The 13,908-nt window shown below is 36.8% G+C and overlaps 9 protein-coding genes across 9 annotated transcripts; 3 read left to right on the top strand and 6 right to left on the bottom strand.

Annotated features, from left to right (window-relative positions):
* Nucleotides 1–83: 83 nt before the first annotated feature.
* On the bottom strand, nt 84–2,228 carry KRE6 (beta-glucan synthesis-associated protein KRE6; the record flags this gene model as incomplete). The annotated part of the gene is made up of 1 exon (XM_003958497.1): nt 84–2,228. The coding sequence occupies one exon, from the start codon at nt 2,226–2,228 to the stop codon at nt 84–86; it is 2,145 nt and encodes a 714-aa protein (XP_003958546.1).
* Nucleotides 2,229–4,433: 2,205 nt separating this feature from the next.
* Nucleotides 4,434–5,243, bottom strand: CUR1 (Cur1p; the record flags this gene model as incomplete). Its single annotated transcript, XM_003958496.1, has 1 exon — nt 4,434–5,243. One exon carries the CDS (start codon nt 5,241–5,243, stop codon nt 4,434–4,436), a length of 810 nt encoding a protein of 269 aa, XP_003958545.1.
* A 413-nt stretch (nt 5,244–5,656) lies between these two features.
* TDA6 (Tda6p) lies at nt 5,657–6,970 on the bottom strand (the record flags this gene model as incomplete). Its single annotated transcript, XM_003958495.1, has 1 exon — nt 5,657–6,970. The coding sequence occupies one exon, from the start codon at nt 6,968–6,970 to the stop codon at nt 5,657–5,659; it is 1,314 nt and encodes a 437-aa protein (XP_003958544.1).
* Nucleotides 6,971–7,704: 734 nt separating this feature from the next.
* NCA2 (Nca2p) lies at nt 7,705–9,441 on the top strand (the record flags this gene model as incomplete). Its single annotated transcript, XM_003958494.1, has 1 exon — nt 7,705–9,441. The coding sequence occupies one exon, from the start codon at nt 7,705–7,707 to the stop codon at nt 9,439–9,441; it is 1,737 nt and encodes a 578-aa protein (XP_003958543.1).
* Nucleotides 9,442–9,511: 70 nt separating this feature from the next.
* PIN3 (Pin3p) lies at nt 9,512–10,216 on the bottom strand (the record flags this gene model as incomplete). The annotated part of the gene is made up of 1 exon (XM_003958493.1): nt 9,512–10,216. One exon carries the CDS (start codon nt 10,214–10,216, stop codon nt 9,512–9,514), a length of 705 nt encoding a protein of 234 aa, XP_003958542.1.
* A 200-nt stretch (nt 10,217–10,416) lies between these two features.
* Nucleotides 10,417–10,914, bottom strand: MAY24 (May24p; the record flags this gene model as incomplete). Its single annotated transcript, XM_003958492.1, has 2 exons — nt 10,417–10,840; nt 10,904–10,914. The coding sequence occupies 2 exons, from the start codon at nt 10,912–10,914 to the stop codon at nt 10,417–10,419; spliced, it is 435 nt and encodes a 144-aa protein (XP_003958541.1).
* Nucleotides 10,915–11,059: 145 nt separating this feature from the next.
* On the top strand, nt 11,060–12,289 carry URN1 (Urn1p; the record flags this gene model as incomplete). The annotated part of the gene is made up of 1 exon (XM_003958491.1): nt 11,060–12,289. The coding sequence occupies one exon, from the start codon at nt 11,060–11,062 to the stop codon at nt 12,287–12,289; it is 1,230 nt and encodes a 409-aa protein (XP_003958540.1).
* Nucleotides 12,290–12,742: 453 nt separating this feature from the next.
* Nucleotides 12,743–12,982, top strand: SUE1 (Sue1p; the record flags this gene model as incomplete). The annotated part of the gene is made up of 1 exon (XM_003958490.1): nt 12,743–12,982. The coding sequence occupies one exon, from the start codon at nt 12,743–12,745 to the stop codon at nt 12,980–12,982; it is 240 nt and encodes a 79-aa protein (XP_003958539.1).
* A 190-nt stretch (nt 12,983–13,172) lies between these two features.
* NCE102 (Nce102p) lies at nt 13,173–13,733 on the bottom strand (the record flags this gene model as incomplete). The annotated part of the gene is made up of 1 exon (XM_003958489.1): nt 13,173–13,733. The coding sequence occupies one exon, from the start codon at nt 13,731–13,733 to the stop codon at nt 13,173–13,175; it is 561 nt and encodes a 186-aa protein (XP_003958538.1).
* Nucleotides 13,734–13,908: the final 175 nt, after the last annotated feature.

The following is a 13,908-nucleotide window of genomic DNA, read 5'->3' as shown; positions in this document are numbered from 1 at the left end:
CAGCGAATTTACAACTCCGTGGATGTAATATATGAATTAGACATGAACGCTTGCTCTGGACCATGTATTTCTTGCTAAAGTTCTTATGTTGATAATGAATACTTGGAGCTCTCGCAATTGCCAGTTAAGATATTCTTTGGAACTGTATAATTAGTATCAGACCAGCTGGTGAGGTTATAATCTTCATAGGCGGTAGCATGGTCGCTTATATATTCATAAGTTGGATAATCATCAGGATCACATGTGATCGAAATGGAATCATTTGGTTGATATATTCTGACATAATCCACAGACATCGTTACTGGAAAATAAATCATTTGCCAATCAATGTACGCCCAATTATTGGAGATACCAAGATTTAGAATAATTGACATTGGTTCTTTACTGATACGCCTCCATCCAATATTACCATTTGGATGTAATGCAGTTGCGTATACTGTAAACGTTGGTACATCTCCAACAAACCAACGAACATAGCCATCGTCATCGTCATTGAGATACTCCATAGAATATTTTTGGAAATAACCAGCATCTGCGCCAAATTCGTACCATGTAGTGTTCAGAGTTGAAACTGCTGACACTGCTTGTTGGTAAGAACCGCCTGCATAAGTATTCATTACTGTTGTTGAAAAGTTGTATATTTCAATGAAATCATAATCAGGGATATACCAAATATCGAAGGGAGCAATTTGCATAGACTGTGACGCTAAACCATCTCCCAACGTTGTATCAGTTTCGGCTTCAATAATATCAATCTCTGGAGCACCTCTACCAGTACCCTGATTTGGGTGATCCTCGTCATCGCATGTGCAAACGCTTAATCTTTGTCCTGGTAAGTAAGAAATACCGTCTGGAGAACTTTGATTTGGTGTAATTCCCGCATCACAACTATCGTAACTGTAAGGCCAAACACCGTCAGTGGTGGCCATGTAACCAGGTCTTCCTAAATTACCCATTGTCCAGAGACCAGGCCATAAACCAGAAACGCGACCATAATTGGGTAATTGAGCAGAAACTTCCAGAATACCTTGGGTGAAACATAATTTGTTCCAACTTTGTAGCATACCGGATCTATAGTAAAGATTATGATTTTTAAAGGCATCCATTCTTAATTTTAAAGTACCATCCTCGGTGGTGGCAGCGTCTGGGGTATACCATTCTAAATCCTTCGTAGCAGCATAGTTAAAGTCTGGGCCCTGCCAGAATTGATCATCGCCAGAGTAGAAAGTTCTACCTTCTGCATTAAATTCATCGGAAAAAGTCAGTTTCCAATATTCGCCGCTTTTAGCTTGTCTTGAGTGTGCAGAGGTTGGAGTATCAGGGTCAACCAAATCTGTTCTGATGGCTTGTAAAGTTGGATATGAGTACTCCGAAAGTATTTCAACAACATCAGAATAAGTATCCCCATATATAGCACCCGAATATGTAAGAGCGGGTAGGACAATAAAAATGAAAATTGCTAGTAAAAATAAGAATAATATCCCAATCAAGCCAGTGAAAGATCTTCTATCCATGTGCCTAAAATCTTCTACAAACCTTTTTTTATCAAGTCTGCTTTCCTCTTCTGGATCGGGATTGTGTAAGTAATCATCTTCCTCTTTCTCTTCCATTAGTAATGGGAACGATGTAGTAGGATATCCTCCAAAAGGAGAAAAGTCTTGTTCTGCAGCAAATACGTTTGGACTGGAAACATAAGAAGATTCGGAATGTGTTCCTAATGAATTTCCATTCATGTTATCTGTATATGGACTAGCTATGTTGGCCATTGAAGTAACCCTAGAACCAACAAGGGGATATCTATCGAATGCTGGGGGTGCTAAAATATCGTTGTTCGATAGTTCAGTATTCAGTGATGTACTAGACTGCGTAGGTATTTTAGGTGGTAGAAGATTTGCATTCAAACCATTCTTATTAGTGTTAATTTCGTGATCAATAGTGTCATAGTCGTTATTCCTCGAATAATAGCCACTATAATCCGATGTATCCTGATTGTTTGAGTACCCAACTACATTTAACTCTTCACCTCTAGTGTAATGTATGGAGGAGGAAGCTGACCTACTGTAATCCTCTTCACTATTCATAAACGGATTTGACAAAAGCTGGGTCTCTACGTCGTCCGCTCCGGGAATGTTGGATGAGGAACTTTGAGAGTAAGATGGCGAATTTTCATTCGAATCATCTATTTCTCGTCCATATTCTTCAAAATTAGATAAATTCCTTGAAACCATCAGTGGGTTCCAGTTATGTCGCTATGGTCGTATCAAAATAAAAATTTAGGATTTCTCACCCTTTAGGCAATAATAAATAGTTTTAAATATCAACCTACCGACTTGGAGTAATGAAAAGCAAAAAATACTTGCAATAATTATCAAAATCCTAAGTAGCTGTTCTATGAAATATATATTATTATTTTTTTCATTGCATTAAAATAGTGGTATTAGCTGATAAAAAAAAAATAATCTGTTCTCGAGAACAGACAAATCAAGCCACTACCAATCAGAACGCGCCTCGATCTGTTCTTCCCCAATAGGCAAAGGTTCTCTTTGGCAGGTTTATTTTCTCGCAGAGACTCGAACAAATAAATCACATATTTTAGTGTGGTATTATTATGAGCCGTGCCTGATATTCAAAATTTCGCCAAGCCAAAAATTTTTTTTTTGTCCAAGCCCCCTTTTCTCTGCAGAATTACAATGCCAAGACTTTTTTCTCGGATTACCCATGATACTCTTCGTCATGTTAGAGCATAATTTGTATAATCATGTGAAGCTGTAATACTGCACTGATGGACAGCAGAGATGCTGCAAGTACTTTGCACTTTTTTATGGGAAAGTATCGGGAACACGTTATTACCTTTGGTGAGAACGAAGAAGATAGATAAAAGGACCTTTATAACTATATGTTGTACGTCATATCAGTTTTTAGCTAGTTATTTATGGGGATTATTTCTGTTTTTATATATCATATAAATATTGTATTTTCTAGTAGAAATAAGTTTTTTTACTGCATACTGCAAGAAAATGGTTTTCATTTTTCTTGTGTACGCCTATTGTTAGTAATTAGAGAGATATAATTAGTTTCATTTTCTGAAAAAAAGAGAACTGTCAACAAAGAATGAACAGGCTTGATCCTCCTTTTGCTCCTTGTATCAACTTTTTAGCATACGACGGATTGCCCCTTGAAATGTTTATGGCTCTTCAAAAATAGATGCAGAGCATGAGACATAGCTATCTATGGCGACTTGATTTTCATATGATAAACAATTTTTGCTGAGTAACCTTTTTCGTTTCTGAAGAGATTGATGTGCTCATTATTTTATTTCATTTTTTTCTAATCACCAGTGCTGTACCTTATTTATACCTCTCTTTCGGAACAATTTTGGCTGAAGTCATGAATAAAATATATGTTTCTGATACTAAACCACTACCTATTCTAATTAAAACAAAATCATTGTTGCTTCTCAGCTCTATGATAGTTTTTATGTGGCATCGCTTTTCATAATTGGAGGAGACAGGTGACGCACCTTTTGAAAATAAGTCACTTTCAAAAGCCCCATACGCACATATCATTCTATCTTGTTAGTTGAAACATCCAGTTCATATCTCAAAGCTGTGAAAATTTCTGAAACTAAAATATAATGTTTAGCCTCCAATCAGCGGTTATGGTGCAGCATGTCAATGGGAAGGCACTGATTTATGGGATGATTTATAGGATTATTGTCAACGTGAAATACATAAAGAAAACAGCTTGTCAGACGGTCAGCTATTAAATCAAAAGAGAAAGCTGGTAGCCCCAGTTTATTGTGAAAATATTTCAATTCAAAGGTACGTTTTTTAATGTCTTGTAGATTGAAAGGGAATTTTGGAAATAATGCCAACTTTTTTTTTGCTTTTTAAGAAATAAGACAAAATATATATTGAGAATAATCAGTCGTAAAGTATTCAGTCCATCTTTGCGATATTTTAATCGAGTTTAGAGTCTAGGTATCTAGTCATTAACTAAAACCCGAGTTAGTTACAGTAGTATACCTTAGCATACAGCTTTCATAGTGTATAAGAAAATTGACGCGAATGCAGAGTAGAAGAAAGGACGAACCATACTAGCTTAATTATAGTAGTGGTGTCTAATTCATACATATATCTTAGAGCTGTTTCCGATGAGTACTTACGTCTTTTAGTGATAAAAAATAAATTATACAGCGACTGCGATAGCCATGAAAGTAAATTCTTTTTATAAACGTAAAATATGCGTTAAATCGTTACTGTATACTAGATATACATTATTTAGTATCGTTCATTATTCATTCGTTACAATTGGAGATTTTTCGCCAACCGACGATAGTGATTTATGATACTCCGCAAACTCCTCATCCTGAACTTCCTCCAGAATTGGATGGTATAATTGCGGAGGGGGTTGAGTCTTGGTAATATCTGCTACTAGCATTGAAGGTGCACTTGATTGCCTTGGCTTATTTTTTTGTGCCTTAGATGCCTCAAATTATGTGTTCTCTTTTGATTATTCTTATACATTTCTTCCTTTCTTTTCAAATAGTTGATTTTACTCTCTTTACTTGCATCACTACTCTCTATAAGCGGCTCTCCATTGTCGTCTGAGCCCCTAGCATCAGTTGTTTCAATGTGAATTGTTATAGAAGCAACATCGAATTTTAAGTCGTCCTCATTTATGCTGTAATTCGATACATAGAGCTTTGTAAGTGAGCCATCCAACTGAAATTCGTGACTTAAATTAACCAGCTTCACCTTTAGAATGTTGTTTTCTTTATCGAGACAAAAGCGACAATGCTTAAATATTTCTCTAGCCAAGTCAGATTTGATTTCATCCAAATTAGACCTTAAAACTTCAATAGCCGCATTCGTATAGGCCTCTTCGGTTGATTGGTCTTCCACATAATGTTGCTGACCAAATATATCGGTGACTATTTCATAATTGGGCTTGTAAATATTGTTTTTTATTGTATGCAACTTTTTCTCCAGTTGGTGTAATAGTACTGATTTTGGAATATATTTCTGTAACGAAAGTTGGTAACCGTAAGGACGTTTCTCCAGACTGTAATCTATCGATGGTAGTTCTCTCAACTGACTTGGTTGAGGGCTGCTACATGGCCTCCTTCTTTTATACTTAGGGACAAATGGATCATTGTTGATGCAATTACCATAGTGGTTTGCAACACCACTTTTAAAAGTTGGTAGTGTATCGAAAACTGTTGGTGCTAAAAAAGAAAACATTAGACCTATTTCTGTGTAGTGTTTTCAACTATGAAATGCAAGCTCAGATCATTCTAATAACGACTCCGTCTTTAAATACAGTCTCTCAGGTTGACTGTGAAGAACCTCATCGATAATCAAGAAGTTTCCAGTCGCGTTCCTTAATAAAAAGAAAAACTCCCTCTGCGTCGTTTCTCAGTGGAAAGGTATAGAAATCCCTAGAATTTTCTGGAACTTTCGCGCGTAGTATAGTAATATCAGATTTGATTAATACGAGATAGTTGACATAATCAGCATTAATCATTAAGAAAGTTAAAATAACATATATGATTATTACAAAAATGAGGTAGATATGCCAATGCCAATGTAATTATGATTGAATAAATTTTTCTCTTCAAAATTTGCGTAATGATAGAGATGCAGTGGGCTTGAAATTAACCCGTGTAGAGGTCCATCAAGTAACAGAGTGAACCTCTCCACGTAATGAAGTATGCTATTTCACGTAACCATCTGGGCTTGATCTTTTCCAATAGGACACCGCAATTATTGCCGACCAACCCGTTTTGATTTTCAGCTAGGTGAAACCCTTCTGATCTACGTAAATGCGATTTTAAATGACATATCTTAGTATTCTTGTCACCACAAATGGAAACTCTGTCCAGATTCTTGTATAAAGGACCCCTAGGACCAGTAACATATTTGGATTCGAAAATCGAGGTTTTTTGTCTGGAATCCTTTTTATCTAACTGTCTATTACCCCAATGTCCTTGGTAATATAACCAACTTCTACCAATTTTTTTAGCATCAGCATTTATAGGAATGACTTCATTATCCTTATATGGATTGAACTTGTATGAATAAACTTTTGAAGTTGGATCCCATAATGGGCCTCTGTCTGTAACGTCATTTAATGGTTTAAACGCAATGTACGGGATATCATGCGAAAATCGTCCTGGTGATGCATAGTTCCCATGTGTACCTTTCGCACTGAAAACTAATGGTCTTCCATTGAATTTTTCCAATGCATTAAAATCGTAAGCGCTCCCAGTGCTATGTTGGCTCATGTAAATAGCTTTCGGTTGTCCATTAAAAAATCTGACTACACAATGTTCCCAATCACCCAGATGTGAACCCCATGGACCATTACCTAGGACGGTGGGCCCATTGTTAAAGGCGTAAAAGAAGAACCAAAATGCGTCTACCCAACCATTACCTTTGTCTACAACAATTAACACAGAAGGCGCCGATTTTCTTATTTCACCAGTATTTTTGTACTCATACAATGAACCAAACATATAGTCTGGATTTTGTGTGAAATCTGTCTTACTAGTTAAGAATGTCTTCGAACTGTGAACGTTAGAGAGAGACAAATCATCATTCCTAAATGTGAATGTGTTTTCTAACTGCTGTAAAGTTAGATCTTCCAATATAGTATTATTCGATTCGTCTGTCACTTTGAAATTTTCGATATAAGTTTCGATATCTTGGGGGAAATAAAGTTCATCATCAGACAAATGAACAATTGGTGCATTTTCTAAGACGTATTGGGGTATGTAAGAGTCATTAACCAAACTCTTGTTGGAATCATTAACTTGCTTTGCATTTAATATGAATGGTAAAGAATCCTCGTTATTAGGATCTTCAATACTTCTAATTTTCATTTTGAAAAATTCAGTATTCTCATTGAACCAAGGTACGATCATTGACGTACCCCCAGTGGTCAAATATATAAGTACTATTAAGCGCATTGTAATATCTGAATTCTTTCTCGAATGGTTAGTAGTGAGAAAAGACAATTACCATTTGTGTCTAATGAGAAAGTAATATATATATATGCATGGCATTATTTGACTTACAATGCTAAGCAGCTAGAAGAAATCGGTATTTCCGAGGTATTAATCAGTAATCAATCACCCCTGCTTCATATCACTATCTTATACACTACACTGATCTGCCTGTGTTGACAGAGAGAAGTTCCAAGAAATATTAAAATTTTCAAGAGAAGCTTAGTAATGGATTGTCATGGTAAAACGATGCGAGTGACTTTCCATTTTGTATCTTGGCATGACAAAGTTTAAATAGCAACCGACCAAGAAGCAACCTTCATCCCCCTGCGTACCGTTTCATCCTACGAGGAAAGTGATGCATTTTGCTCGATGAGTAAATCTAATTATTACGTTCGGCATGTAAAAATGACACCGTAAGAAGCCGCGGATCGGATCATTTTGCAACAACGTGACGGAGAGGAAGCCCGACGGAGATCGCTTGCGGAGATTTTCTGAACCTTTCAATGAGACGGCCATAAAGGAAGTCCGGATTATGGACTGGAAGTCAATCTGCATCTCGCAGTAATGAAATGAATAAATGCTCATCGGTTGGTAGCCGGAAAGATAACTTGTACGTTTGATAGAGCCGTTCTTTTCACTACTATTTGTGGTCAACAGCAGCTTGGTATCGTGAAACTGAGTGAACTAGGTACAGGATGCTATTTGACAGGTCTGTGTTGGATGCTATCTCGAGGATTGATATCCAATTGGAATCCTCTTTTGAGCATTTGACCTCTCAGAAACATGACTTGGTGTTTGATGAAAGTACTAGGCGTCATGTAGGCGAGTATCAGGACTCATTACAACATATAAAAAATATTGTGGCTAATTTTCAAAAGAAACTATCGAACGAGGAGCGTGGTAGAAGAATTTGGATCAATTTTGAGCCCATTTTTGAGATTTCACATCGTATGGAGTCTGTTCAATGTGAGACGGTAGATAATCCTATTCTACACATCATGAGACAAGCGATAGAACAGTATATACTGGTGTTGTGTTTCTACGTGGTATTGAATGAATCGCTGGTTGAGCTTCCTATGACATACGAGTCACAACTATATTACGAGACAGTTATGCATTCAAAGGTGAATAAATTAATCTATCTGGTACAAGCTTCGATATCAAGAACATTAAGATTGACGAAATTGATATGGCGTACGTTACGAAGCGAAAAGAGACCAAGTTCGTTTACATCATTTTATGACAATGAGATCAAACCTGTTTTCACGAAAGTTTTCATGTTACAAAACTATAAGTTTGTGGGTATTACAGGCCCACAAATCCTTCTCAATTTACCGGGCTTAATGATTAACAATGAAATACGTTTGAAGCTGAATAAACTCAATAAAATAAATGATTTTTACACTGAAAAACTTGGTGAGTTAATTGATAATTTCCATAGTGCTGACTCGGGAAAAGAGTGTTTGTCGCGATTTTTCAATGACAGAGGCAAAACTATGTCCCTGACGCAGATACTCAATTCAACAAAAGAGTTCTCCCAGGGAAATGAAATGCAGAGGTGGCATAAACCGGGAATAATCGAAAGATATTGGCCCCTCGGATTAATTATATTTATTAAAGGACCAAGTATATTACTAACTATTTGGAATTCAAAGGACAAAATAATTGCTTTTGTACAAGAGAATATTTTGGAATTTACCAAAAGTTTGATTACAAATTGGATTTGGATACCTGTCAAGAGAATTTGGGCCACTGTAAAACATGACACGAATAGTGAAATTTCTATGATGTCGAGTGGTACTTTGGAAACTGAGATGGACTCTCTATATCGTATGCTCAGTTCATTTTATGTTGAAAATGTGAAAGGTACTATAAATGAAGGTAAAATTTATGATGACATTAAACATGGGAATTTGAACGATTTTATGAAAATTTATGAGTCCCAAATGCAAAAGCCAATAAAAAACATTGTTAATGGTGAATTAATCAAGTCAATACTAATCCAAATCCAAAAGACAAAAGTTGATGGATCATTAGCATTAGACGGTGTGGATCAAATTTTAAAATCTCAGGAACTATTATTCGAATTAATTGCCCTTTCTCCCTCGATTCTTTTAGTTTATCTTTTGAGCATTTCCATTTCTAGGCTTCTAAGACTCCGTGGTGTTTTCAGTAACACAAAAAATGTCAAATTACAGCTGAGCAAAAGCTTAAACAAAGTTGAAAAATTGCTAAACAACGATAATAGAAGTAAAAAAGAAAATGGGATCCTCATGATTGAAATTTCAAAAATATATTCTTTTGGGAAACTTATTCTCCCAAGATCTAGGAAGTTAGAGTGGGTCGAAGACCTTGAAGACATGTTTTATACTTCCAATAATAAACTGCATGTGTTGAATAGACTTTATCATGTATACGGTAAATACCTTTAAGAAATATTTAAAGCAATATAACACCTTAAGAATTACCTACCACACGACATTTATATATATTTGTATAAACTCAAAATATACTATTAACCAAGTCACTACCCAAAGTAGCACCTGCACCAAAAATGGCAGCGTTACCTAGCTTACTACCAAATCTTTTCAATTGTTCATTAGTTTGGCTCTGCTGCTGTGGTTGTTGTTGGACTTGCACTTGTTGTGGTTGTTGGACTTGCACTTGTTGTGGCTGTTGGTAGTAACCCGTTGAAGCTGGGGGATAGGCTGGTTGGGAGTATGAAGGCTGTTGGTAGTTGTTTGAGTATTGTTGATATTGAGGGGGAGGTGGAGCAAAGCTATCCTTTGTAACTGGCTTCACGTAGTTAGCGGGAAACATACCAATTTGGCCATTACAAGTTCCCTTGTACCATTCAGCGGATGGTTTCTCGAGAATTTGAACTTTGTCACCTGCGACTAATCTTAAATCACCTTCCTGTTGTGGTTCAAAAGCATACAATGCCTCCACGTATTCCAGTTGATTTGCTGGAGGAGGCGTCGCAGAGGCATGGTCTACTGAGGCAGAGGAGGAATTCGCTGCTGCATTCACCGTTTGGAGGGGTAGTTTTTCATTACTCTGTGCTTGCTTACTCGAAGGATCATACTTTTCAGGTAATTGTTTCAAGATTTCATCAAGTTGTTGCTGGGTTATGATTTCAGACTCCCTAAGGAAATCTAATTCTGTCTTAATATTGGTAATAGCACGATTAATTAAAGCGGATGACATGTTCTATACTTATGCTTCAAGCTTCAGTAAAGATACGAATATGGTATTCCTCACCTCGTTTTTAATTCATTTTTATATTCTATGCGAGATTTGGGACCCTTGTCGTTGTTGTTGCCCGGCCACATGGTGGCTCAGTCGATGAGCAGCATAATGAGTAGTGAAGAGCGATAACAGTATTGATGGGCCCATATGTTAGCTGTTCACATTATTCTACCAACGGTGGAGTAGCTTACCAGCACATCGTATAAGATTTGGGCCACAGCGCAACACATTGGGATCCAACATGACATACCAAAAAGACCTGCTCTGTATATGGTGCCGACTAGGAATCCCATCACTGTCCCAACAATGACACCTTGGAGTCCACCGAATACTGTATATGTGGCGAAGATTAGTAACGATCGTGATTTTTTTTTCGTTGTCAAACAAGCTACGGCTCCTGCAGACACATAGAAAGCACCATTGAATATTAGAGACCAATATAGTGTGAATTTCCATATGTCAACTACGCTGTAGAGAAACGCGTTATCGAAACTTTCATCGAAACCTATTGGCCAGTATAAGGATGGGAATTTGGGAGTAATGTAACCTATGGGAACTGATTGTTCCTTTGTGTCGAAGAAACTGTAATATTTGTAGCGAAAAGTTAGTAATCAAATTTATAGAATTCAGCGCTGGAGTAGCAACACGTACCTCATGGGGGATTCCAGTTTTATCAAATGTAGTCTTGGCGATGATGTTTGAGATGTTTCTTGATTTTCAATGGCTTTTTAAAGAAAACGATTTATCTTGTTCTGATACTGAAAATGTAAAAAATATAGGCTACAGATGAGATGAGGCAAGATGAATAAGATTTGGAAGGAGTATAGGGCCCCCAACGGGAAGAAGTATTATTACAACACTGAAACTAAGAAGACGACATGGGAGAAACCTGAAGCTGCCAAAAGAGAGGAAATTGAGCCCGTTTTCGTGATAAGATTAATGAATGACTGGAAGCTGGTGATATGTAATAATGGAATGAAATACTACTTGGACAACGAAAATGAGCCTACAAAAGAGTTGAGTGATGAAGAGTCTTTGAGACTGATAGAGTTATTTGATAAAGAGAAGCTGGTATGTTTGATTGGAATTGCTAGAGGTTATGCTATTGAGAATGTTGAAAAGATATACGGTAATATCGTTGAAGAAGTAGAATTTTTGAAGGAGGATATGAAGAATGAACAGGAAAGACTAAAAAAAGAGGCGGAATCAGAAGTTAGGGAAATAGTACTAAAAGAAGCAGAAAAACCTCGTATGAACTTAGTAGAAGGATACGATTCATCAGAAAGTGAAGAAGAGGAAGAAGAAGAAGACGACTATGAATTTTTGAATAATGTTGCAGATGAAGGTCTTAGTGGGGATAAAGCTAAGTTTATGGAGTTATTCGATAGGTATGGCCTGGATAAATTTTCTGAGTGGTCTATGGAAATGAACAAAGTGTCTAAGGATCCCGATTTTTACTTGGTGACTGACGACCAAGAACGAGAAGATCTCTTTGAAAGATGGTGCAGCGGACAAGGCATCCACTCTACTAGTGATGAAGAGGCAAAGGAGGGAGGAGAACCTGAAGAGCACGAAGAAAGGCCATTAGAGCCCACAAAGTTCCATTACTTGTCCCAGATAGTTTCTAAAAGCGAGATTAGAAGGACAACCATATTTCAAGATATTAAAAGGCAAAATAAGAGGTTATTCAAAGAATACAAGATCAAAGATTTCATCGAATCCTCGAAAGAACAGGAAAAATTTGTCTCCAAGTTACTCTTCTATTATAAGACGTTCCCACAGGTAGAAGACCGTACCAAACAATTCAATGATTTTCTCCGGGAGAAAAATGCGAATTACACCTCCATGTCAGACATGAATACACTTAGTGAGCACATCAAGCGCAATGACACGTACGCCATCGAGACGACACTCTTACAAATAGAGTGCAACTTCCCACAGGATGTTCTCTCAGATGTTCGATACTATATACTTGATTTGAAACAGAAAACCATCGAATTAGTGAAAAACAGTCACGTGAACGAGAAATGAGTACGCCCGGTGATCTTCATCAAATGTTGGAGACCCTCCTCCTCCTCCCTGGTTGCTGTGGCAATCTCGGGGTGTGGCAATTTGAAGGCACACCCGATTAAAGGGTGCATTGCACAGAATGCTTGTGGCTTTTCCATTTGCCACAGCCGCCCATCCCCCATCGTCCAGTAATAATGCCAAACTCCGTAAAAACCGCAAAGTCCGACACAAAGCGAAAAGCAAGCAAAAGCGATGGCGATGCAATGAAGATAAAGTCTGGGTGAATCACGATCATCATCATCGTTATTATCCGTTAGCCACTGGTGACATCTATGTTTATTGGGTGTATTGCGTAAACCATATTCGTATCCATAATATAAATATATATAAGTGGATTGTAAATTCAGTAAGGTCAATATTGAAACAAGGGGGAGCAACTTTCGCATAAGTAAGTGAGTGATGTCTATTCAAGCGATGAGGGGTGGTAGTATACTATGTAAGAATCTACCCAGGGTTCCAACGACGAAATATTTGGATAAGAGTAAATTAAAGATTGATATATTGTATAATGGGTACAGACCAGTGCTATATCCTATGAAAGAGAATCCATTACTGTATCGACAGAATGGTGAGTTGGCTAATGAACAATTTACAGACATACAACAACGGGATTGGAATTTTAGAATCAAAAATTCAAAAGTTCAATTGAAGTAGATAATAATTAAATAGAGTGATTGATTAATTATATATTAAATAATTAACAAAAAGAAGAAAAAAAAAGATAATTGGGTATATTCTAATTAGCATTTTTAAAATTTCGAAATTGTAAAAGAATAGAAAAAGCATTAGGCAGGTTTGATTCATGTTTTTTGTTTTATTTTTTATATTTTTCTTGTGAGTAAACTTAAACTTCAGATACTGTTGGTACACCAGTAGAAGTAGTTGGAACACCGGTTCCAGCCGATCTTCTCTTTCTTCTTGAACCGAAACCGAATGAAGAACCAGAGCCAAATGGACCTTCACTTATAGCTTTCATAATGGAAAAGACACCTTTAACGAGGAAAATTGCCATTGAGAAATAGAAGAATGCAACGGCGGCCTGTGCTACTCTACATCTTGTTTCAGATCCTCTGACGATCTTGTTACTGTTTCTATATGCTTCATTGTTACAATTGTGTGCTCTAATACCGACTGCCAATACAGTACCTGCTGTGAAGAAGAAAACAAAATTTAGAAAATCAAAAACGAATAAAATTATAGGCCATGCTAATTGTTCGAAGAAATTTGCAAATAGACCGTAAATTGAGTCTGTTAGAATACCAAAAGCGACTGCAAACATACAGTAGTTTACTCTTGCCGAATTATGCCCCTGTCTTGTATTCAATAATTGTGCAATAAATGCCATGGTAATCACCATAAAACAGAAATTTACCAGACGTAATGAGTTATCTGCGATCGCCAACATCTTTGTAATATTTTAAAATTATTTATTAGTAGGATACGTTTACGTTGCCTCTTTCACAGAAAAGAATATAATAGTATCCATTACTGTTACTACGACTATAAAATTTCTTTACTTATATACAAATGTACGCTGTGTGTCAGGAAAACGTTTCAAGGATCAGCAAATCGAAGCAATC

This window comes from Kazachstania africana, chromosome 7, assembly GCF_000304475.1.
Source record: "Kazachstania africana CBS 2517 chromosome 7, complete genome".
NCBI classification, from domain to species: Eukaryota; Fungi; Ascomycota; class Saccharomycetes; order Saccharomycetales; family Saccharomycetaceae; genus Kazachstania; species Kazachstania africana.
Note: the sequence above shows the minus strand (reverse complement) of the source record. Positions and strands in the feature narration are given on the sequence as shown.